General features: G+C 45.9%; 1 protein-coding gene across 5 annotated transcripts in view; it reads left to right on the forward strand.

Moving 5' to 3' along the window:
- Positions 1-23,128, forward strand: part of rnf213a (ring finger protein 213a) — a 28,254-nt gene that overhangs the window by 594 nt on the left and 4,532 nt on the right. For 2 of the 5 annotated variants that reach the window (XM_037477546.2, XM_037477552.2), the window contains exons 2-56: positions 1,442-1,553; positions 2,742-2,887; positions 3,353-4,033; positions 4,127-4,293; positions 4,388-4,555; positions 4,657-4,862; positions 5,012-5,301; positions 5,395-5,654; positions 5,755-5,967; positions 6,050-6,242; positions 6,327-6,382; positions 6,474-6,642; positions 6,734-6,895; positions 6,982-7,080; positions 7,168-7,290; positions 7,518-7,701; positions 7,883-8,056; positions 8,163-8,315; positions 8,409-9,028; positions 9,131-9,290; positions 9,378-9,595; positions 9,834-9,971; positions 10,064-10,228; positions 10,398-11,670; positions 11,762-11,946; positions 12,062-12,217; positions 12,304-15,912; positions 16,008-16,132; positions 16,210-16,326; positions 16,411-16,535; positions 16,624-16,746; positions 16,821-16,882; positions 16,975-17,128; positions 17,204-17,345; positions 17,423-17,614; positions 17,708-17,838; positions 17,923-18,080; positions 18,185-18,391; positions 18,551-18,738; positions 18,854-18,974; positions 19,088-19,188; positions 19,265-19,447; positions 19,564-19,730; positions 19,820-19,922; positions 20,019-20,133; positions 20,275-20,482; positions 20,615-20,814; positions 20,935-21,057; positions 21,150-21,260; positions 21,657-21,899; positions 22,005-22,080; positions 22,154-22,188; positions 22,284-22,384; positions 22,471-22,627; positions 22,825-22,999. In XM_037477546.2, the coding sequence (XP_037333443.2) occupies positions 1,442-1,553; positions 2,742-2,887; positions 3,353-4,033; positions 4,127-4,293; positions 4,388-4,555; positions 4,657-4,862; positions 5,012-5,301; positions 5,395-5,654; positions 5,755-5,967; positions 6,050-6,242; positions 6,327-6,382; positions 6,474-6,642; positions 6,734-6,895; positions 6,982-7,080; positions 7,168-7,290; positions 7,518-7,701; positions 7,883-8,056; positions 8,163-8,315; positions 8,409-9,028; positions 9,131-9,290; positions 9,378-9,595; positions 9,834-9,971; positions 10,064-10,228; positions 10,398-11,670; positions 11,762-11,946; positions 12,062-12,217; positions 12,304-15,912; positions 16,008-16,132; positions 16,210-16,326; positions 16,411-16,535; positions 16,624-16,746; positions 16,821-16,882; positions 16,975-17,128; positions 17,204-17,345; positions 17,423-17,614; positions 17,708-17,838; positions 17,923-18,080; positions 18,185-18,391; positions 18,551-18,738; positions 18,854-18,974; positions 19,088-19,188; positions 19,265-19,447; positions 19,564-19,730; positions 19,820-19,922; positions 20,019-20,133; positions 20,275-20,482; positions 20,615-20,814; positions 20,935-21,057; positions 21,150-21,260; positions 21,657-21,899; positions 22,005-22,080; positions 22,154-22,188; positions 22,284-22,384; positions 22,471-22,627; positions 22,825-22,999 (14,023 nt within the window). Of the gene's footprint in view, positions 1-1,434; positions 1,554-2,741; positions 2,888-3,352; positions 4,034-4,126; positions 4,294-4,387; positions 4,556-4,656; positions 4,863-5,011; positions 5,302-5,394; positions 5,655-5,754; positions 5,968-6,049; positions 6,243-6,326; positions 6,383-6,473; positions 6,643-6,733; positions 6,896-6,981; positions 7,081-7,167; positions 7,291-7,517; positions 7,702-7,882; positions 8,057-8,162; positions 8,316-8,408; positions 9,029-9,130; positions 9,291-9,377; positions 9,596-9,833; positions 9,972-10,063; positions 10,229-10,397; positions 11,671-11,761; positions 11,947-12,061; positions 12,218-12,303; positions 15,913-16,007; positions 16,133-16,209; positions 16,327-16,410; positions 16,536-16,623; positions 16,747-16,820; positions 16,883-16,974; positions 17,129-17,203; positions 17,346-17,422; positions 17,615-17,707; positions 17,839-17,922; positions 18,081-18,184; positions 18,392-18,550; positions 18,739-18,853; positions 18,975-19,087; positions 19,189-19,264; positions 19,448-19,563; positions 19,731-19,819; positions 19,923-20,018; positions 20,134-20,274; positions 20,483-20,614; positions 20,815-20,934; positions 21,058-21,149; positions 21,261-21,656; positions 21,900-22,004; positions 22,081-22,153; positions 22,189-22,283; positions 22,385-22,470; positions 22,628-22,824; positions 23,000-23,128 lie in introns of all 5 variants that reach the window. The other 3 variants (XM_037477550.2, XM_037477549.2, XM_037477547.2) reach the window with 2 other exon arrangements.

The raw sequence follows: 23,128 nt of genomic DNA on the forward strand, positions 1-23,128 counted from the left end.
CCAGGGCTGTCACTGTAGTTATAAATATTGTGTCGGTAATACTGTCCTTATTATGTACTGTGTGGATGCTTAGTTGACATCGATGTTGTTGTTGCCACTTGCTCATGTAGCTTGGGTCCGTTGCGTGACGTAAGGAGCATTTCATTGGCTGAATTTTGGAACCAATTGCAAAAGATCTTGTCACGAGGAAGAGGAATCACTCTCTACAAATTCTTTCTTTTTGACCATTTTCAATAAATGTGTTAACAAACCTTACCTACTGGGGACCGACTTGATAAAAATGCCATTAGCAACACAATTTTCTAAAGCTATTTTTATAAATCTTAAGAAGAGCTAAAATAAAATAAATAAATAAATAAAAATTATATATATTTATATATACCATTTAAAATACTTTATTACAGTACAAATAAATGCACTAAGGCGGAATATCTAATTATTTTGTTTCCCAGTCATCAAAGAAAACAAGTTTGCTAGCCTTTTTTTATTAGATAGTATTTAGCACAGCCATTCCAATATGCATTTAGATCTAAAAGTGGGTCGCAAGATCATTTCAGGGGGTTGCTAAATGGTTGTGGAGGAAAAAAAAACATTTTGAGAATAATCAACATATTCTTTAATAGGGAATGTTAAATAGCCTTTACCACAGGTATAAATAGCCTCACAAAATATGTTATTGTGTGATTGGATTAGAGGTCAAGGCTATCTATCTAGTCTTCGCATGGGAAAATAAAAATTAGAATGAAAAAAAAATCACAAAAAATAATGTATCCTGTGATTTTATTTTTAAGGGACTTTTTTAATGCAGCGGAGTTTTGTTATTTTTGCTGGCTCGTCCGTCCATGTTTTCAGCAGCGTGTGCCAGGTTAGGTCAAACCATTCTGATATGGGGGAGACATTGGATTTTTAGGATAATTAAACATCCTGAATATAAAATATAAAAATTCAGCTTATGAACTTGAGTTTGAATAAATTTGAGAAGTTGAATGTTCCTCGATTTGGGTCGCGGCTTGTCATTAAGGGGGGATGGTGGGTCCCGGAGCCAGACCAGTTGAGAACCACTGCTCTGTGTGTCGTGTCATACTTCAGCGGCGCAGTGAGACCTCTCTCTTCTCCTTCCTCTTTGGCTGAAGTGAGTTTTTTTTTATTGGCTGTTAGTTAGACGCTCTGAGGGTGGGCGTGCTGTGCACTGACTCGAGGACTGACGCACAGTTGTCCCCATCTCAATCGGTCGAGGAAATGCACAGGTCAGTTTGTTTGATTAGACCGCTCGAGATTCACGTCGATAAGAAGGAGCCGCTATGTGCGGAGATGTTGTTGCAGAGCTGTGAGCGCTGACTCACCAGGCGTCAAGAAGCAGAAGTGAAAGTGAAAGGAAATTTCTCCCGCCTCATAAGGCACATTGCAGTTAAACCTGTTCCTTTTGATTTGCAGGCAACAGTGGAGTTCAACAATGAAGTGCCCACGTTGTAACCATGATATTTTGGAGAAAAAAGCCAAGTACTGCAGTGAGTGTGCCTACATGCTGTCACTCCAACCTGCCAACCCACAGGGTAAGTTTGTGAATACAGCATCTCGAATATAATTTGCAGGACATTTGAAGTATATTATTTGCTAATAAGTGCTGATGAGTGTATGTGTTTGGGTGGGACTTGAACACCTTCATTCTGTATAATTGTCATGACATGAACCTACATTGTAGTACTTATTAAAAGATTTGATCACAGTATGATGCCAGCAGCTAAGCATCTGTTTTTTTTTTTGGCCTCTGCTCCAAAAATGGCATACACATGATAACAAGTGTAATAAGTCTGTAACTACTTTGTCAGTAGAAAGGGGAAGCCTTGTTGTGAGTGTTGTGATGACTAGAACTCAGTATACATGTTAATGGTCAAGAAATCAATGAATCAATGAATCAATAAATCAATATAACACAACAACAAAAAAAAACACATTTTTCAGAATTGCCAGAAAAACCACTTACAGGGTATCGAGCCCTGGAGAACAACTCCAGGCTACAAACTCATGTGATAGCCCAGTGTGTGGACAGTAATCATGGAAAGTTTCACATTGATGAAGGGCTGATAACTACTCTAGGAGAGGCTTTTGTGCAGGCCTCATAGCAGAGAAACGATTGTTTGATCCTATCCGATCCGAATAACAACACGACGAAAAATCAACATGTACCTTAGCCATTCGGAAGCCAAAATGGGTAGAGCATAAAATCACTTAGAACCCCTCCCCCCACACTTCAAAAACCTGCACTGAAATTGCTTGTGGAGTGAATACAATGGTTGCTGGATGCATTTAGCAAAATAGGTTTTCATGATTCAAATGCTCGGGATGTTATTTTACTCTGGATTTAGAAAGGTTTTTCTGAGAGAAATATTACGGATATCGCTATTTAGCGTCGTCTCTGCTATCCATTTAGTGGCTCGATTTGGTTGTTGGCTTTGATAAAAATAGGTGTACACACCATAGACTAATTTGCATAAAACATTTTCTAACTTGTTGGAGTTGTGTTTGAAGCATTTTCCAATGGATGAGCGGAGATGGTTGAGTTTGTGATGAATACAGGACATTCCTGTTGGAAGTTGAGTTTTGCCTGGTCCGGCTCCCTTTAGGGGAACCTCGGGCAGATGTGGGTAGCATCTTCACACACTCACAAAGTATGAGATCTGACATTTGTGAACAGAGTCGTGTAACATAATGATCAAGCTCAGGTGTTTGTTTGTTTCCAGATATAACAGATCAGCCCAAACACTTGGTGGCAGACTCAATAGGCGCGGGCGACAAATCGGTGTCTGAAAAAAACGACCCACCTGCGGAGTCGGGAAAATCTCCCAAGCGACTAAATGATGAGAGCGCCGTCAACCCAAAGAAAAAAGTAAGCGTCACTGTGTTCCCCAGCGGTTGAATGTTTTTTCTCCAAATGAGTCTACTAAGAATGTGCTGACTTAACGTGGGAGTGCAACACGGAGAATCCAAGTCCTAAATTTAGGGGATTGTGGTTCAGTTTGTGATAATAAATCCTACAAACTGTCCCTTTTGAAGGCAGAATACCACTATACCATTCTGCTATTTAGTAGCGTTCTAGGACTTTGTTCTATTAGAATGTTTGATCCAACTTTAGTCTCTAAAGTCTCTAAAAGTAAATAAAGACACTCATCTAGTTTTATTATTGTAAATACCATATGCTAATTATTATTGTGTGCTCTCATTGTTTGTGAAATTGGTCAGAAGAGGTTTATCTCTTTTAGATCTAAAATGTGTATCTGTCAGTAATAAAATGTCCTTTGTGTAGTTCTGTACTAGTTTGTGAAACTGATCATCTATCCCTTGGTCTTCCTAGAAAAGGAACAGAAAAAAGAAAAAAAAGAAGAAAGATGACAACTTGTCATCCGACCAAGACCTGTCCCATGTGACCCTGGAAGACCACCAGGGGAAGGAGACGCCGATGGGGAGGGACTCTTCTGACAGCGAAAGCTCCGATAATGCAAAGGATGAGACTCCTGACTCGCTGAAGGACGGGCCCTGCTCACTAGAGAGCCAGCCCAGTTCCTTATCAGCCAACAATGCTGCTGCACCACCTAAAATCACACCAGGGGTTCAAGGAGAAACATCTGCCACCACAGCCGAGGAAAGCCCTGCGCGGCAGCCGGAGGAAGCTCCGTGCAACCCTCATGGGGAAGAGCGCAGTCCACCCAAGTCTACCTCGGAGAAGACCCTCAAAACTGCACCCGCTGACACTCCGACACCGACGCCGAAAGACAGCGGCGGGGCTGATTCCCAGTCGCTCTCAGGCCAAGGGACAAAGCCTCACAATCAAAAGGCAGACAAGAAAACCCTAAAGAACAAAAAAAACACGTCCGCTGCTAATCAACCCCCGACCGACCAGAACGCCAACGTGGAGCCAAAAGGGAAACCGGCGGGACAAAGCAAACCGAAGGAAAAGAGTCCGCAGGACCAGACCACCAAGCAGCCGGAGGCAGCTGTACCACAGATGGTTTTTGGTCCTCGAAACCCCTCAAAGGTAATGCTGACTTAAAAACAATGGAAAATCATCAAGCCTACAAGATGAATCAAAACGTGTGTTTCACATGCATGCATGAATGTTCTCGTGCAGGCCGAGAGCCCCGGAGGCTCCAGCGTGGACCCAGAGGAGACCGCCAAGCACGCGGCGGGTCAGAAGGCCGCCAGCGAGGCGCAGTCGACTGCGGCGCCGAGCACGGATGCCGACAAAGGAGGCAAAGAAGGCGACACAAAGTCCGGCACCGATCCGACAGCCAAAAGGTGAGGAAGCTCTCCCAGGTGGGTTCGTCCACGTTTGCTGTAGGTCATCGCCGTGTGAACGTTACATTACATGTGGCTGTGTGGGTTTTCGTAGGCCGAACAGAAACAAGATGGTCGCCGCGCGGGACAGACTCACAATCTACTTCCACGCACTTCTGTCAAAGGACTTCAAATTTAAACCCAAAGAAGATCGAATTTTCATCAGGGCCGGGCACATCATTGGAACCTGGAACGATGATGCAGCGGAGCTGTCAGTGACCAGGTACTGGTTCTCCAGTTGACTGGAGGACTGAGCTGCTCATAACGTCTTCTCTCTCTTTCTGACTTGATGCACATTTGACGTATTTTTCCTTTCTCACGCAGGGATCTTGGAGAACATGGTTTTCTGGTCGAGGGCTCCCTGCCGACAAACAAAAAAGATGCCGAGTCTGTGTCAATACCATACAAATATGTCGTCTATAACCAAAAAAAGAAGAGATATGAGTATGAGTACATTTACAAACTGGATTCTTCACATGAGACCACCAACAGATGTTTGTTCGTGAAACCCCACCTTGTCAATGAGGATGGTAAATCTTAATCTTCATTTGCCCAAAGAATTACAATAATAAATACTTTATTTACTTTATTATTATAACGTTATTGCCTGCATGCAAATCATATCTCATATCTCATCATATCTCATACTTGCATTTCTCACATTTTTTAATTTTTTAAGGGGACTGGCATCAATACGATGACATCATCTGTGCCGAGCCATCAACGAGCGTGCTCAAACGCATTAAAGAAACACTCTGGCCTGAACGAAGGAAGACTCTAGTTGAGGGCAGAAACATCGCCGGGAAAATAATGCTGGAGTCCATATTTGATCTTCTCACGAGCTGGACGGATACCAACGTGACAAGTTTTCTGATCCAGCTGAATCAGTTCTGTCAGGTTTATGGGGAGCCTTTTGTGTATGAACAAAAACAAACCAGATGGCTATCTCTAAACTATGGAGAAGATGATGTAAGAATATGATCTCTGTACACACCAAGTGTAGATGCGCCGGTAAAGCCGACCTGAATTACCCTCTTCTGTGTCTCTGGTATTATTTCCCAGGTGAAGTGGATGATAAAGGAGTTCTTGCTGTCGAGGGTGATTCCTCAGTCGCAGAAGGATGGAGAAGGGAAGATGCCCTACATCAGGGATCCTGTGAGAGCGGCTGTGATCGTGCTCTCTGTGTGGTCCAAGCTTAAAATAAAACTGGATAACGGGGAGTTGCATCGGCTCTGCAGTGCGCTTTGTTTACCAAAACTAGAGAAAGAGGAGTTCCTCAAATACTGGGCCGACTTCTCTCAGGCTGTCGCTACTCTCAAAAAGTAGGTGGCCAATCTATTCAATCCTGTGATCACCTCTATATCAATCGTTTACCCCATCTACTCTCTCTCTGTTCAGATGCTTATAACATTTTCTTTCCAGTCTGCCTGAACTACTGGTCACTCTGATAAGCACCGTGAGAAACGCAAGAATGCCCAGATGGATTCTGGTGCTGCCGCTCCTCCACCTCCTCAAAGGCACCTCAAAGCCCTTTGAGGCAGCGACTTTTGGAGCCTCTAATATCTCGCACTGGGCAGGCCTGCAAGGTCTTAAAGTACAGAGTACCCAGGCACACATGAACAGTGACGATAGGAAGTGAGTACAGCTTGCATACATTTTCCTCCTATTAATACATGAATGTGGCTCTACATATGTTTACCTACTCTTCTGCTTTCAGGGCAATAGTGAATGTGTTGAAAGGCCACAGTCACCTGATGGAAGTGGACCCGCTTTTAGTGCGATCCTGCTTGTTCTTGATGCCGTTTGAAGGCCTGATGGACTGTGTCTCCAACCTCAACCCGGAGCTGTTGGACACGCTGCACTTATTCACCAACAAGGCTCCCCAAGAAATATCCTACTCTAACTTTCAGGTAATGTGGTCACCCTTATTCAAAATAAGATAATTCAGCCGTACACTAAAGTTGAATTAATGTTCTTGCATTTCTGCTTCACAGGCAGTATCGGACATTCTGTCACACATCCAAGAACGACTGATTGAGGAAAAATACAGGTCATTGGCTCTTCTAGATTTAGCAGATTTTTAATTGAATTTTTTTAATGAAATTTACCAGTCTGATCTTCTGTTCCTGTTTTCTTCTTAGTCATTTTACCGCAGCTTACCGGGGCGAGTGCCTAGTGACAGCAGTGAAGCTGTTACAGAAGCTCTGCAATGGAGTCAAGCCATTAGTATATGGCCAGAAATTCTTTGATATTCCTGTAGCTTGTGTAAATCTGGTTGCATCAGTTTCGGACTTTGTTCACTTGCCGCAGGTATAGTAAAGTTCATCTCCTAAGGTAAGACGTTAGCATTTACACCTAGTTCAGTCTTGCTGATTTCAAATACTGTTCTTTTCTTTTCAAGGAGACTCAAGAAGGAGGAAGAGCGCAGCAATGGGAAAAAGACTCTGTGATCTCTGAAGCAAAGGACATCATGAGAAGATGGATCAGTTGCTCCTTTAAGGAGGCTTTGCTGAACAGCGGCATCACCTCCATGTACCGAGTTGAGGCCACATCGGAGATTGAAGTGAGCAGTTTTGTAAAAGTAACAGACAATTTACATGTCATTGGTAGAGAAGGCTGGGTAATGGTTTTCTTGGCCGTACATTTCAGATGTGGAACAACGTCATTTCCATCCACTTCAAAGACGAGGATTGCACAAAAGATTGGAGACAGACATTTGTGATCGATTTCGAGGGCAAGTACAAGCGGGTATGTGACATGTGACATGTTCTTCACATCCCAAATTTAGTTCTTCATCCTTCTGGATGGAGCCATAATGAGTCCCTTTGATTTCAGGAAACCCCCGTGAAGCAAATCGAATTCTACTGCGCAAAGATGGAAGAGCTGAGTGAATCGCATCCACACGTTGCTGCTAGTGTCGAGAGATGTGCTCTCGAGGCTGTTACCTTGTTGTGCCAGGTATCAAGCCTTCTCATTCCCTTTTATATTGTATTTGTATCAACTATACCCCCTCGAAGTGACACCATCCTCCCCCCTAACCACTGAAGATAATCAGTGGTCATTATATTTACTGCACTCTGTGCAATCTAATGAATGTATGGCGTGCATGAGTAACCGATTCACTTCATCAGTGTTAGATCCAAAGATGCAGGGTAATATTTATTACCGTTTCATCTCAAATGTAGACCAAGTCGGAGGGGAAGCTGTTTGAGAAGTTCAAGGTGAACTGGAAGTTTGGGAAACTCATCTCGGCCATTATCCAGAAATCCTGGCCCAAGGACACTCAAGGAAATTATCGGGAAGAAGAAGAATTGGTCCTTAAGCATCTCCTCTCCTGGACCGCCGCCAAAGACTACTTTAAGCTGCACGGTATCTCCTCTGGAATAAATAAACCTTTTTAAACACACAACTAATAAATAACATCTGCGCTCTCAGGAGGTAGAATATAGTTCTTTTCAGGAAATTCAATCGCCCGCCAAGAGTAGAAATCGAGCCTTCAATTTGTGACTTTTGGCAAAAAACGTGTAACGTGTCATTTCTGTGATTCCAGGCGCAGACGAAAAGCTGATCGAGACGCTCTCGCAAGAGGCCAGGGACAGAATAGCCATAGCCATATCGTCCTTCTCCGCCGTCGTCAATCGACTGGTCCACGGAGACATTAAGACCAACCTGCTCAATATTGTTCTGGAGAAGAGAAATGCCTTCTTAGAACTTCTCAAGATTGGTAATAATAATAATAATAATAATAATTGTGTTTAAAAAAATTCACAAAAAAACTGGCCTACTCATTATTTCGCAATGTGTGTATGTGTGTGATTTGATGTCTACAGACTGCCTCTCTGAGAATGACCAATACAAGGATAATACCAAAATGAAGAGGCTGTTACAGTACAGAGAGACTGAATTGAACGCTGTCTACCATGAGAAGGCGCTTGTGGACATCTTCCTAACGAAGAGCCACATACTTGGGACACATATGACCGGTATGGCGGTGAATCTCTCTGTTCTGTTTTGATTGAGTAGTTGCAACAAAAAAAAAAATGGGACCAACTCTTTTTATTTTGTTTCCTCGACAGTTGACCTCGCTGGCATGCAAGAGAAACAACAGGTGAACATGGAGCTCATGCCCCTCAACCAGTTCATGGAGGTTCATCCGTTCGACCGAATGGCCTCTCCCCAAGCCGGTGTTGTCACATACTTTGACCTGGATGAAGACATCCGAAACATGGCCGAGGTCCTATCCACCTTTAAAGATAGTCACATATTCAACGTGTTTTGGGAAAACGCAGCCAAGCTTCTGGTCTCTACAGAAACGGACAACGACTTCCTTAATGAAGATGAAGAAGAGGAGATTGTTGCAACTCCGAAAATGATTCATGATGACATTTTCCAGCCTTCCTATGACGACTACAAAGTCCTCTACGCTTGTCTGAAGGACGGCAGTATAAGGCTGAAGGACGTGAACGATTTTTTCAGACATTACAAGGGAAAGTACGAAGAGCTTACAGAGGAACTGGACCTCATGCGGAGGGTTGATAAATCCTCCGACAAACAGTGGATCATCACCAGGGTCCAACAGATCGAGCAGTATCACGAGCTTCATCTCGCCGTGGCTTCAGCCCAAATGATCATGCAGGTCAAAGAGACGCTCTGTCTTCAAGGGGACTTCCGGGTGTTGGAGACACTCACTGAAGTTGTAAGTGGACATGATTTCAGCTACCCCCCCCGACCCAGTCTCTACGTTATTTTTTTTAAAATAATAAATTATGGTTGTACTTTGACTCTCCTCTCCCTTCAGAATCATGCCGACTTTCAGAACGAGCAGCTCAACAGGATTGACAACGACTTGATGCAGGCGAAGATGGCCCTGGTGGACATCACCGAGTCCCGCAGACTGTGCCTACAGGAGCTGGGGCTCAGGGGACACTTTGTAAAGTGGGTAAAAGATGCCCTCGAAGGTAAGTATTTTTCATCCAATTGAATTTTATTGTAAGCCTAATTCAAGAGAAGTCTTCAAAATGTCATGTGTTTTTTTTTTTTTTCAGATATCAATGAGTTGAAGGTGTTTGTGGACTTGGCTTCCATCTCCGCGGGAGAGAACGACATGGACGTGGATCGCGTCGCTTGCTTCCACGACGCAGTCCTCGGCTACTCTTCGATGCTCTACGAGCTTAAACCAGACTCTGGGTTTCATGTCTTCAAAGAGGCGGTCAAGAAACTCTGGAGAGCTTTGGAGAATGACAGCAACCTACCAAAGAAACTTGTAAGCAGACTCCTCGTCAACATTACCACCAAAAATACTAGAACAAAGCTTAATTAAAAGCCAAACTGGAGAAAACATTTTTTGTCATTCACGCATATACATTATTTACTCATCTATGGCTGGTTAAGCTTTTTGCTGAGAGGGAACGAATGGAAACGGAGAACACAAATAATGAAAAGTCATGTGAAAGTTATCAAACCCGAACCGCACAATTTACAATGTTAATCATCTTTTGCAGCGTGACAGCGCGCGCCATTTGGAGTGGCTGAAGACCGTGAAGGACAGTCACGGCTCGGTGGAGCTGTCCTCCCTCTCTTTGGCATCAGCCATCAACAGCAAGGGCATCTACCTGATCAGTGCCCAAGGTGTAAAAAAGGTAACGATGATGATGAGGATCCGTGTCACTATCTCCATGCTGCGCAGAGATGTCGCGATGTATCAGAGTGTATTTCTGTCTTTTCAATCCAGTTGAGTCTCGACACCGCCCTGAAGCTGCAGATTCCCGAGGAGCACGACGAGGGTCAGCAGATGCGCTCCTATTCTCTCGAGGACCTGCGTGAGCTGCAGAACAAACTCATGCTGATGTCTGGGAAAGGGGATCAGGGCCAGAATGAAGTCGATCACTTTGCAGAGGTAAGCTGATACGTTCTATTTTTCAGTTGTGAGCCTTGTTTAGCCTTAGTACTTAACAATGCATGCAATGCAATCATTATCAAATCATCCTGATCGGTTCAGTCTTTGAGTAAAAAAATCCAAGAAGGATTCACAGTTTCATCTGTCTAAGTTTGCTTTCATTTTTCAGGTTTTTGCCAGTGTTCAAAGACTAGCTGAGGCATTCATTGCCCTCTACACTGCTGGCAACCCTCTGTTCAGACACTGGGAAGCTAAAATCAACTGTAGTTTAAGCATTGAGGAACCCAGCATTATGATGGACTTCAGACTGGGCAGTGTTCTCGGTGTTGTTTTTGTGGAGGGCAGCATAGAGGAGCAGCTCCCTGAGTTTTGTAGGAAAATGGAGAAGTGCCTGCACTTTTGGATGGACTTTGTGGACAAACAGCGGTCCCAGCATTATTATCTGAACTACTACACGGCCGAGCAGATCGTCTACCTCTGCAGCAAGCTGAGTCAGCAAAATGTCACCAACTTGGAGGACCAAGTTCTCATGATGCTCTCCTTTGTCAAGTCAAATTGCACAGCCTCAGACTTGAGGCAGATCTGGCATGAACTCCAGTACGAGATCCTCACCAAACCACGTGAGCAAAATGACGACATTGAGTTCCAGACTTTTGTAACGGTACAGAGTGAGCCGGGGGACCCCGACTTCAACAGCGATGTGTCGGATCCTCTGCTAAGTCTCGCGGAACAAGCCAATGGTTCTCAAAAATTTGATCTGATATGGAACGCATATATGAAAGACATGAAGAATTATCTCCCGCACATTCTGGACATCAAAAGTCTCGGAAGACTGCTGGAGATCCTCGCCAACAAAACAGACGAGAGCGAGACAGACGTTTCTCCCGAGAAAATTCTGGCTTTCGTTAGGAGGCTGCTACCTCAAGGCCTGACCACTGGAAATCCAAACCTCATCGTTTGCCCGCACGACGAGGTGTTGACATCCTGCATCTCCGTTTACATGAGTAGCGGAGACGAGACACTTCCCACGTACGACGAGGTCCTCCTGTGCAACTCCTCAACGCCATATGAGCAGGTGGAGCTCTTCCTCAGACGCTGTCTCAGCCCGGGCTACGTGGGACAGAAGATCTACTGTCTGCTGTTTGGGGATCTGCTCACTTACGACGTGAGCTCTAAAGTAGAGAACTTTTTTCAGCGAATGAAAATGCAGAGCAGGAAAGACTACAGACTCGTCATCATCTGCAGCTCGGAGAGGGAGCATGCCTACCTTCCGTCGGCCTTCAGCCGCTACAGGTTGCACGTAGTTCCCCAGGAGCCGCTGGCGAGGATCCAGCGATACCTCCACAAGCACTACGTTGTGCCCGAAGACCAATGCAGCGCTGCAGCTGCATTCAAAGACCGGCTGTGCGTTGGCGTCGTCTCGTCCAAAAGAGCTGGTGTTGGTCAGTATACCCTACCCTACTCGGCCATTTTGAATGCAGGTGGGAGTAAATATTTACCAACTAAAGTTTCTAAATACCTTTTTTTTTGCAGGTAAATCTCTTTACATCAACAGGCTGCACGATAAACTCAAGCACTTAACCGAAAAGCCGCCCGTGATGAGATGCATTCGCTTGGTGGAGCCGTATGTCGATGAGAATGTCGTCCTTCAATCTCTGCTATGCACCACGAAGAGGAAAAAAGAACCAACGATGTTCCACTTTGACGTCACATCAGTGGTAATAATGACTCTCAAGTTGGTGTTTATCTTAATGTGATGTAGCATTAATTATAGGAAATGTCTTTACATCCTACACCTGGCGTTAATGGGATGTGTTTCATGTGATTGAAAAGGTGCAGAAAGGTCTCCATGAGTTTCTTTTCAAATTGCTGGTTCTGCGCTACTTGATGGACTCTGAGGGAAAGACTTGGAAGTGCGGTGACGAGCAGCTGTACGTCATAGAGACTTTGAAGCCGACCGCCAGGTCCTCCAGAAACGCTTCGCGGCAGGTAGGAGTTTCTACAAGTTCGTCTGCTTCGCTTTTCCTTTGTCATCTGATTTAAAATAGTCGCTCACCCGACGTTTTCTCCAACAGGCTCAAAGTGAGAGCAGCACATTCACCGATGTCTTTCCAAACATTTTCTGCCGACCGCCCAAAGAGGTGCTAATGCTAGAGATGAAGAAGCAAGAAGACCCAACCGTCGTGAGCGCCGACGACCCGCTGATGGATGACGAAGAGTTCAGGAGTGCATCCTTTCAGCGACCGTATCAGTATCTCACCAGGTTTCACAACCGCCATGATCTCGATGGGTTCAGATATGAGGACGTTGAAGGCTCCCATGTGGAATGCCTTCAGATGCTTCTCATGTACTGCGGAATGCTGGACCCGTCCTGGGCTGAACTGAGAAATTTTGCATGGTTCCTTAACCTCCAGTTGAAAGACTGCGAGACGTCTGTTTTTTGTGACGCCGCTTTTACCGGCGATACGCTGACTGGATTCAAGACCTTCGTGGTGGACTTCATGATTCTGATGGCGAAGGACTTTGCGACTCCATCGCTCAGCATCTCTGACCAGAGTCCCGGCATTCTGCAGATGGACTCGGCCGGCGTCAAAGACGAAGACCTGGCTCCTTTTCTGATCAGAAAGAGATGGGAAACAGAACCACATCCGTATATCTTCTTTAACGACGACCACGTGTCCATGACCTTCATCGGTTTCCACCTTCGGCCCAATGAGCAGAACTCTGTGGATGCCATTGAGCCAAATTCTGGAAGGGTGATTAAAAAGAATGTCATGACAAGGGTGTTGTACGAAGGCCTGCAGCTCCAGAGAGTCCCATTCAACATCAACTTTGACAGCCTTCCCAGAGGGGAAAAAATCGAGAGAATATGCAATGTGCTCGGTATCCAGTGGCCTCTTGATCCTGATGAAACATATGAGCTTACAACCGACAACATACTGAAGATGCTGGCAATCCACATGCGCTTCAGGTGTGGCATCCCGGTCATTATTATGGGAGAGACCGGGTGTGGCAAGACGAGGCTCATCAAATTTCTGTGCGAGTTGCGGAGGAGTGGAGTCGCCACGGAGAACATGAAACTGGTCAAGGTGCACGGAGGGACAACGTCGGAGATGATTTACAACAAAGTCCGAGAAGCGGAATTCATCGCTTCTATCAACAAGCAGGACTACGGATTCGACTCCGTTCTCTTCTTTGACGAGGCCAACACTACTGAGGCCATCAGCAGCATCAAGGAGGTCCTCTGTGACGAGACGGTCAAGGGAGAAACCCTAACCCCCAACTGTGGGTTAAAGGTCATCGCAGCATGCAACCCTTACAGGAAGCACACGGATAAAATGATTCGGCGGTTAGAATCGGCCGGCCTCGGGTACAGGGTCGGTGCGGACGAGACGGATGAGAAGCTTGGGTCCATCCCTCTGCGCCAGTTGGTCTATAGGGTCCAAGCATTACCTCCCAGTATGATCCCTCTGGTGTGGGACTTTGGACAGTTGAACGATGACACTGAGAAAATCTACATCCAGCAGATTGTGCAGAGGGTGGTTGAAAGCAAGGCGATCGATCAAAGCTACATCGAGTGCATCACAAACGTCCTCTCGGCTTCACAGAAGTACATGCGGACAAGAAAGAACGAGTGCAGCTTCGTCAGCTTGAGGGACGTCGAGCGCTGCATGCAGTCTTTTGTCTGGTTCTGCGACAACCACGCCATGTTGTTTGCGGAGCTCGACAAATATGAGAGCAATCAAAAAGCTGAGAGGAATGAAAGGCAGCACAGACAGCCGGACGCCAGAGACCACGTGCTCTGGTCTCTAGTCATGGCCATAGGCGTTTGCTACCATGCCTGCCTGGAAAAAAAGGATAAATACAGACAGAAAATCAGCACAAGCCTTCCACCAGCATACACCCCAGCAAAGGTAATGCAGGAAATCTCACTAATGCAGGATTTGCTTCTAAACGGTGTTCCGATGGGGGATACTATTGCAAGAAACGGCGCCCTCAAAGAGAACGTCTTCATGATGGTTCTCTGCATTGAGCTAAGGATCCCGCTCTTCTTAGTTGGGAAACCTGGAAGTTCCAAATCTCTCTCCAAAACTCTGGTGGCAGACGCGATGCAGGGCCAAGCTGCTCATTCTGATCTCTACAAAAAGCTCAAACAAATCCACCTGGTGTCCTTCCAGTGCAGCCCTCACTCGACACCGGAAGGCATCATTAATACATTCAAGCAATGCGGTCGCTTTCAGGAAGGAAAGAACCTCAATGAGTACATTTCGGTAGTGGTCCTCGATGAGATCGGGCTGGCTGAGGACTCTCCAAAGATGCCACTGAAAACCCTCCACCCACTGCTAGAGGAGGGATGCATTGACGATGAGCCACAGCCCCACAAAAAGGTCGGATTCATTGGCATCTCCAACTGGGCTTTAGACCCTGCAAAGATGAACCGAGGCATTTTTGTCTCCCGCGGTGACCCTGATGAGAAGGAACTTATCGAGAGTGCGAAAGGCATATGCAATTCTGATGCAAGGGTGTTGGAGAAGGTCCGAGATACCTTCAAACCCTTTGCAAAAGCCTACTTGAACATCTGCCACGAAGGCGGCAAAGGCTTTTTCGGTCTACGGGACTACTACAGCTTGATTAAGATGATTTTTGCCGTGGCCAAGGCTTTTCAAAGGAAGCCCACTGGCGAAGAAATCGTGAAGGCGGTGTTGAGAAATTTCAGTGGAAGGGATGACGTGGATGCGGTTACCGTCTTCACCAACAGCCTGAACACTTCTCCCAACGTGCGGAGCATCAGTGCCGTGGAGTTTGTGAGAGAAAACATTCAGGTAGGCGGCCAAGAAGAAGAATGCCGGTACCTGCTGGTGCTGACCAAAAACTATGCAGCCCTGCAGATCCTGCAGCAGACGTTCTTTTCCGAAAGCGGTCAGCCGGAAATCATCTTTGGGTCCAGTTTCCCAAAAGACCAAGAGTACACCCAAATCTGCCGCAACATCAACAGAGTAAAGATCTGCATGGAGACGGGGCAAACGGTGGTTCTCCTCAACTTGCAGAACCTCTACGAAAGTCTCTACGACGCCCTCAACCAGTACTACGTCTGCTTGGGAGGACAGAAATATGTGGACCTCGGACTGGGAACCCATCGCGTAAAATGCCGGGTGCACAGAGACTTCCGGCTCATCGTCATCGAGGAAAGAGAGGTGGTCTACAAACAGTTCCCCATACCTCTCATCAACAGGCTGGAGAAACACTACCTGGACATCCAAACCGTCCTCAAAACTGAGCAGAAGCAGATGGTGGACGATTTGGAGGAGTGGTTGAGACTCTTTGTGTCTCTCAGCAGTCATCACGCAGCCGCAGCCCAGACCTACGAGTACCAACCGCCGGACGTCTTCATCGGCTACCACTCGGACACGTGCGCGTCCGTGGTGCTGCAAGTGATCGAGAAGCAGAAGGACGGCGCCGAGGTCTCCGATCCACAGAGGAGGACACTGGATGAGGCCAAGCTGATACTGCTGCGATGCGCCACCCCAGACTCGGTCGTGCGGCTGGACTGCACGGGCCTTCCCAAAGTGGAGAGTGAAAATCTGGCCCGGGTCTACTTTGAGGAGCAGAACAACAGCTGTTTGGCTGACTTCATTATTGCTCACACCATGCAGGAGGTCCACTGCTACTCCTCCTTCACAGAGGTGGGAACCTTAAAGTTGTCGTACAAGATTGAAATACGTACCGTAGCGCCAAGGCTTGAGTATTCATTTCTTAATTTGCATTTTTTGAAACGTAGGTGACGACATTCTCAAGACTTCTGACGGCATCTGACCTGGAACCACTGGAGCAACTGTTGCACAGCGTTGAGCTTCTCTCACTGCAGCAGTTTGACACGGAGCACTCCTACCTGAAAAAGATCAGGTTTGATGAATTGTTAACAAGGATATAATATTCAAGTATGATTGCACTCTGAATACAAATTCTCCGTTTTCTTTCAGGAACTTCCTCACTGCCAAAAAGGGAAGAAGTGACACCAAACCCTGCAACAAGATCCTCCTCATTCAGTGTGATTTTGATGAGGCCTCTCACAGCGCCAATCTCATCGCATCTGCAAAGTAGGTCCAAGGATTCTTCTCTGTTGGGATTAGGTCATCCCTGTGTGGGTTTAACATACTGACTCTTTTACTCCACAATTGAAGGTATTCGTCCATAAATGAAATCAACAAGCTATCTCACGAGAGCACGGGATGCAGGGTGTTTGTCTACTTCATCACCCGACTGCCAAGAGTGGAAGGAGGGACCTCCTATGTTGGCTTTCATGGAGGTAAAGCTGGCACAACTAGTGACTTTTAGTTTTCTTTTTTTTGTGTGTGTCGATTGACGAATAATGGGACGTGTGTTCATGTTAACAGGCCCCTGGAGATCAGTTCACATTGATGACCTCAGGAGGTCAAAAGACATCGTTTCAGACATCAAAGCCTTGCAGAACATGACAATCAGTCAAATGTTTGAAACCAAGGGGGACGGGCCTGAAGGTAGTTGATCGCAAATTATGATTTCCTCAATTGACATTCTTTTTTAGACTAAATTACAAAATTCTTCTCGACAGCCATGGAGCTTGATTACATGTACACCGAGAATGAGCCGGAGGAAGCAGAGTCAAAGGAAAATGTGAGTACAGAAAACATGTGTCAAATGTGCCCCCTCCCCCCTCACACTCACAAGTGACACTAGTCTTTAACAAGTGTTTCGACCTGCTGCAGGGCGGCTATAACATTGTGGACACCACGGCGCTGGTGCGGAGCTGTGTGCAGAGCGCCGTGGGCCTGCTCAGGGACCAGGTGGAAAGTGGCCTCCGCAGTACTCAGAGAGTTGAGATCCTGCTGACACTCCTCAGCGACGACGATGAAGTCAAAGGTACAAACAACAACCTCTTGCCCTCTGATGATTCAGCAGTGAGCAGTGTGCATAATTCCATCTTTCTCTTGTCAGGGGAATTTCTGCAAACTGTGAAACGGCATCTTCATTCATTGCTGGCAACTCGTGAGAGCAAAGCCTTCTCCTCCACCAAGAACAACTGGGTCATTAAGGAAGCCTCAAACATTGATGCCTTGCAAGAAGGAGGCACCTTCAGGTCAGTGCTTCTGCCTCAGACTTAAAAAAATGTCTGTTTGCATAGAAGTTGTGCTAACTTTTTGAGGATCATGACAGGCACACCTTATGGAAGCGGGTTCGAGCTGTCGTCGTCCCGCTGTTGGCGCAATTGCTCTCAGTCATTGACCGGGACCAGAACTTGGACCTGCTGCTCGATGGAAACTGTGGTGAATTTGTCAAGAGGCTTTGGTTAGATATCTTTGGCAATGATAAGCTGCTGGACATTCCACACCTAACACTGGACCAGAAGTAAGTGGTGGGGATATATATTTTCTAGGGATACCAAATTCCTATGAATAAGACGCAACCTTCAGTTCCATGCTTTTTTTTTTTTTTAAACAGCTCCGAGACGAGAACAATCCTTGTGCAGAACTACATCGCTCAAGACAGGAACGTGAGCTGCAGCATGCCCTTCAGCTGGAGGATCAAAGACTACCTGGAGGAACTCTGGGTTCATGCGTTCCAACGCGAAGGTACGGTCGGGTTCTGTGGACAAATAGCCCGTTACCACCATGGTGTTGTTGTTGTTGTGTGAATGGAATGTGTATGCTTGTTAGGGCACACCCAAGGAGAGTTTGAGGAGTTGTTTTGGAAGACACCACTGGGGCGATACATCACGAAAGCAGACGAAGAGACGCAGAGAGAGTTTTTCCAACGCTACCTCCAGGATTTCATCGCCATGACAATGAACGTGACCTGTCCGGGAGATCTGCAGGTGTTTTTTTTTTTTTTTTTTTTTTACACATTGCAGACAGAAGTGTCAGGACTGCACCTGTTTGATGGTGTGTGCATGTACTAATTCCATATTGGCTTTTCTAGCTCCTGTGTGGTGCCCTGAACAGTTGCGTCAATGAGCTGCGATCGCAGCTCGGTGCAGCGGATACAGCAATGTCTCTTCCATGGGTCCATGCTGCTTATCACAAGTTCAAGAACCGGCTGCAGAACCTCTCCAGAATGATCTGCATTGAGCCCCAGGTGACCCAGGACCTCATCAGGAATCATCATACCAGAGGCGGGGCGGAACTGGTGAGCCTCTTAGCATCTTACTTTTCCTTTTTCCACTTCAAGGTGTTTGAATTTGGCATGCACGATTTTGGCTTCATGGTTAAATTATGTTTGGTACTTTCATGTTATTACATATTATCACCTTTTAAGTTATGTTTATAATATTCCCCTGTCGCCAAGGTCCTCGATGCGTATGCTGCTTTTGCATGTGTGGAGTATCTGGAGCCCCGACTCCTGGACACCAATGTCCAAAGACAAGCCTGGCTCAGACAGGTCAAAAAGCTCCAGGTTCCCATCGAGTTGATCTGCTCAGAGGACAGCGTGAGACACTACGGCGAGAGGAGCAAGGCGATCGCCGGTCGAGTCCAGTAAGTCAAGCTTCACTAAAAACATGCAAATGGGCCCAGTGGTGCAGTCAGCTATAGATACCACTCTCTTTGTACTGAGGTGGATGGTTAATTTGCTGTGTTTCTCTGTTCTTAGGGCTGGATGGAGTCGCATATTCACTCTCTCTCTATTTGTGGAACACATGTTGTTGGACATTGAGCAGGTGGAGAAGAAGCTGACACCTTTGGTTTTGAAGCATACAAAACTACTTTGCAAGGTTGGTCTGCAATATTTGTACTTTTTTAATTGAAGGAATCAGTCACCATAAAACAATTACCACAATAATTCCTTTTGCCAAAATGAATATCTAGCACATCTATTCTTTCATAGTTACTGGAAAAAAATTCAGACCTCAAAACTCAGGAGTCCTTTGAGGCGGTTATTCATTTGCTCAAAACCTGCAAAGACGGAGCCATTGAGTGCATCTTCAGGTAAAAAATGATGTTTCCTATTGTTGTTATCGGAATCTGCCTCCCGCTGTGCCTTCACCTCTAATGGTTTTTCCAGGTTTGGTCTCACGATTTGCCCAGTGTGTATGGGAGACCCTCAAAATCCACTGTGCCTGCCGTGTGAACACATCTACTGTGTAGCCTGTATCAAACAGTGGTTGGTCCCTGGTCAGATGTACTGTCCCCTCTGCGTGCAGCCAGTTAGCGAAGACTTCCCCATGGTCCCTTCAGATACCATAAGGTGGGTAGCTGCATGTGGACTAAACAACGGAAACGCCTTTCTGTTATTGTTCCTCTTCTCATTATTGGGTTCTAACCCAAAGCTGTTTACATGGACGTGTGTCTCGTTTTGCGTAGGATCCTCGTCCAGCAACATGCTCAGTTCAGGAAGCAGTGCAACGCTTTCTTCATCGACCTGGTGTCCACTGTGTGCTTCAAGGACAACTCCCCCCCTTGTTCAGCCGTCATTCTCCATCTGCTGTCCTTCCTCATGGTGGAGGCCAACACTGTCCCCATTCTGACAGGTGTGGCACTGCTCTCAACCTGCTCCCGCAATCGTTTCTCAAGTTATTCACATTTTGTCAGCTCTTAATATCCTTCTTTTTTTTTGTAGTTAATCGACACATTCTGACAAAGGTGCTCTCCCCGTTTGATGACTCTGTGGATAAAAATCCAGTGGTTCGGTCAGTCGTGCTCAAACTCCTGCTGAAGTACAGGTGAGGTTGCGCATTGTACAAAGCCTGCTCATGTGCAAATTGAAGATAGGTAGCTGGTTCTCTAATATTTGTATGAATTGGATGCTGTTTCTGAAGCTTCGATGAAGTCAAAAATTACCTAGAGCAGCATCTGGTGGCCGTTGAGCAGAGCAACATCTTGGAAGAAACGGACAAAACCGAGCTCTACTCTTTGTACATCAACTGCCTGGAGGTACATTTCTGGCTCTGCTATATATATATTGAAATAAACCTTTTGTTCAGAAATTTGCAAATCACACATGTGGATGGTATTATCTTGCGTTGGGATAAAACCTTTTATACAGAATTATATATTTGTTTCTCATTTCTGTAGGATTCAATGTTTGAAAGGTTGCACTTCAGGTCCACTGCAGACCGGCGCGTGTGTCTGCAGGAGGAAAGTTCCTTTCTGACCGACTTCCTGCAATCACACGCTCCGAGTGCTGAAACAGCCACTGTGGAGTATCTCCAGCAGCTCGCCAGAGTGCGCATGGACCTGGACATGGCTGCGGGCCTAATCACAGAAAAGCTCGGAGCCACAGGTGAGTAACTCTTATGAACTTAAGTACTATGTTCACACAGGCCGTACCCTCACAAGCTACTGAGAGATATAAAGACATTTGTGATTGGTGTGTGTTTGTTTTTCTAATGAAAAAATGTCTATTCGATCACAGCAGAGTCCCAAGAGACGGATCAAAGCGGAGCCGCGGCCTTCCTGACCAGTGCGATAAACCTGTGTAGGCGCAGTGGAAATGACTGGTATCGCGTCTACCTGATCCGTAAGATCTGCAGCCAGCACGGAGTGGAGTTTGTCCTGAAGCTCCTCAAAGTGGCCGAAATGCACTGGCTCTTTCCCGAGGAAGTGCTCCAAAAGGTTTGATTCTCCACATTGGGATTTTCAGTGGCAAAAAAAAAGAAAAAAAGACCTGGGTTGTCATGAGAATGTAATCCCAGCAGTGATTAAAGAGTGTGATTCAATTTCCATTACACTCAGGGTGAGGAAGTCACTCCAACAGACCAGTACCTCGTGTGTGGGGAAGACTACAAGACCATCAGAAATGCTGTTGCAAAGGGAGTCATGGAGGGAAAGGTGATCGGACTGGACGAGGCTTGTGAGGTGACGTCACGTTTCTTTATTTTCGGTAGCTGAGGAGTCTGCCTCTGAACGTATGTTTACACGGGTGTCTTGTTGCGTTCCTTTCTCTGTAGGGGTGCCGGTGCTTACCACAAGGGACTGCAGTATATCTTCTGTTGGCCCTGTACAGAGAAGTCACCACTCTCTACAGAGACGACAATGTCGCCTTCCACCCCAAGCCAGAGGTAGCACCTTGCATTTGGACCTCATGAGCTAATCTGAAATGATGTATGGGTGCATGCAATATCACAGATAATTATTATTGAAGTTATGGATTTATCAAGTGGGGGTCACAATTTGGGAAAATTAAGGTGAAACTGGAGAAAATACCAACTGAAGTTAACAATATCAGCAAATCTGAATGATTCTCCAACAATGTGTCAGAATATAGAAATCACCGTCATAGAGGGAGAAACTTCACACAGCAAAAAGGGAATGTTTTTTTATTTTTTGACTCAGAACACTGCAACTTGTTTTACTTGATATTGGGGACTGGAAAAAATGCAGTTATTTACGAGGCATCTTTCTGTCCGTGCTAGCTTGCTGAACATTTATATATTTATGTATCTCTGTACCTCCAGCAATTGGAAGCCTTCACAACCTACATCCAGAACTCCAGAGTTCTTTCCAGCCCACAGATGAAGGCCTTTGCCACAGCTTTGGTGACCAACCAACTCAGATCCTTAGTTGTATGTCCCGGGGCCTCCGGGACCCAGTCTGTGCTGGTGGACTTATCCATTCACCTGGCTGCTGTCTTGCTCTGCGGGAACCAGCAGATCTTAGCTCCCCTGCAGAAGCTGGCAATGCAACCTGCCGACATGCAGGTATGTTTGATGTCTGCTGCTTTCAGTGTTTGCAAGTTTTCCTCCTCTTCTTTGAAGCATATCCCTTATATATATTTATATATGTGTGTTTTTCTTTTGGCACAGGCGGCCTTCTTGCCTACCATGCCGGAGGACATGTTGGTGGTGGCTCGACAGGCTATGGGACCGTTACAGTGGTACTGTAAGTAAACACTCAAAGAAAAGGTAGTGCCTTCAAATTTGAAAGATTATAAACGTATTTACGCTTCCCATAGATTGTCCGAATGGTCACCCCTGCACCATTGGAGAGGTATGTAGTAATGTTTATACTCACATTGAATGCATTCTATTAATACTTTGAAAAGCACATTTCTTTGCTCACCATTTTCTCTTTTTTTTTCCTAGTGCGGGCAGCCCATGGAAAAAAGTATTTGTTTGGACTGTCGTGTTGAAATCGGAGGACTAGAGCACGTCCCTGTGAAGGGATTTCAAATTGTGCAGCTGCAGTAAGGAGGCCTAACTTAAATAAAATAAAACAAAAAAATGTTATTCAAAAAAAATCTGTATTGATGCATTAATTGTCTTCTAACAGGGGAGACCGCACTCAGACAGGCCACGTCCTTGGCGACCCGAGTCGCAGGGACAGTCCAGACATGCTGGACACCAAGAGCCTCTCCCTCGTTCCCTTCACCGTGGTCCGCTTGCTCACTCACATGGCCATGCTGTTGGGTACCTGCGGTCACCCAGAGGTAGAGTGAATTAGTAGTACAGTTCGAATGCAATATATTCTTAAGTGTTTAGGTGCTGCAAAAAAACCAAAAATATTTTTTAAATTATATTATATTAAACCCGAGTTACTAACTGTCGAGTGTTGTAACACTTGATTTCCTGTCTGTGTTTAAGATGGGGGAGTCATGTCAGTGATGCTCTTTATTTGTGTTTCTAGGCTATCTCTGCCATCATCAGGCCTCAAGTCACCGACCCAAGTGCATTTCTACTTGCTCACCTGCACGAGGACATGAAACATCTGATCAGGTCCCTGGGTAAGGGGACAGACGACACAGTCACCGCCGTTCACCTGCTCATCAGCAGCCTCATGGAACCCAGACAGCCTCAAACGTGTAAGAAACAACAATCGTTCATTAAAACCGGTGTGTGTGTGTTGTGCTGTGCCAAGATATGTAGTAACGTAATAAAAGCCAAAATAAGGTCTGATAACCATCCCACCTCCACCAATACAGTGCAGCTGT

Source organism: Pungitius pungitius, chromosome 12 (assembly GCF_949316345.1).
Source record: "Pungitius pungitius chromosome 12, fPunPun2.1, whole genome shotgun sequence".
NCBI classification, from domain to species: Eukaryota; Metazoa; Chordata; class Actinopteri; order Perciformes; family Gasterosteidae; genus Pungitius; species Pungitius pungitius.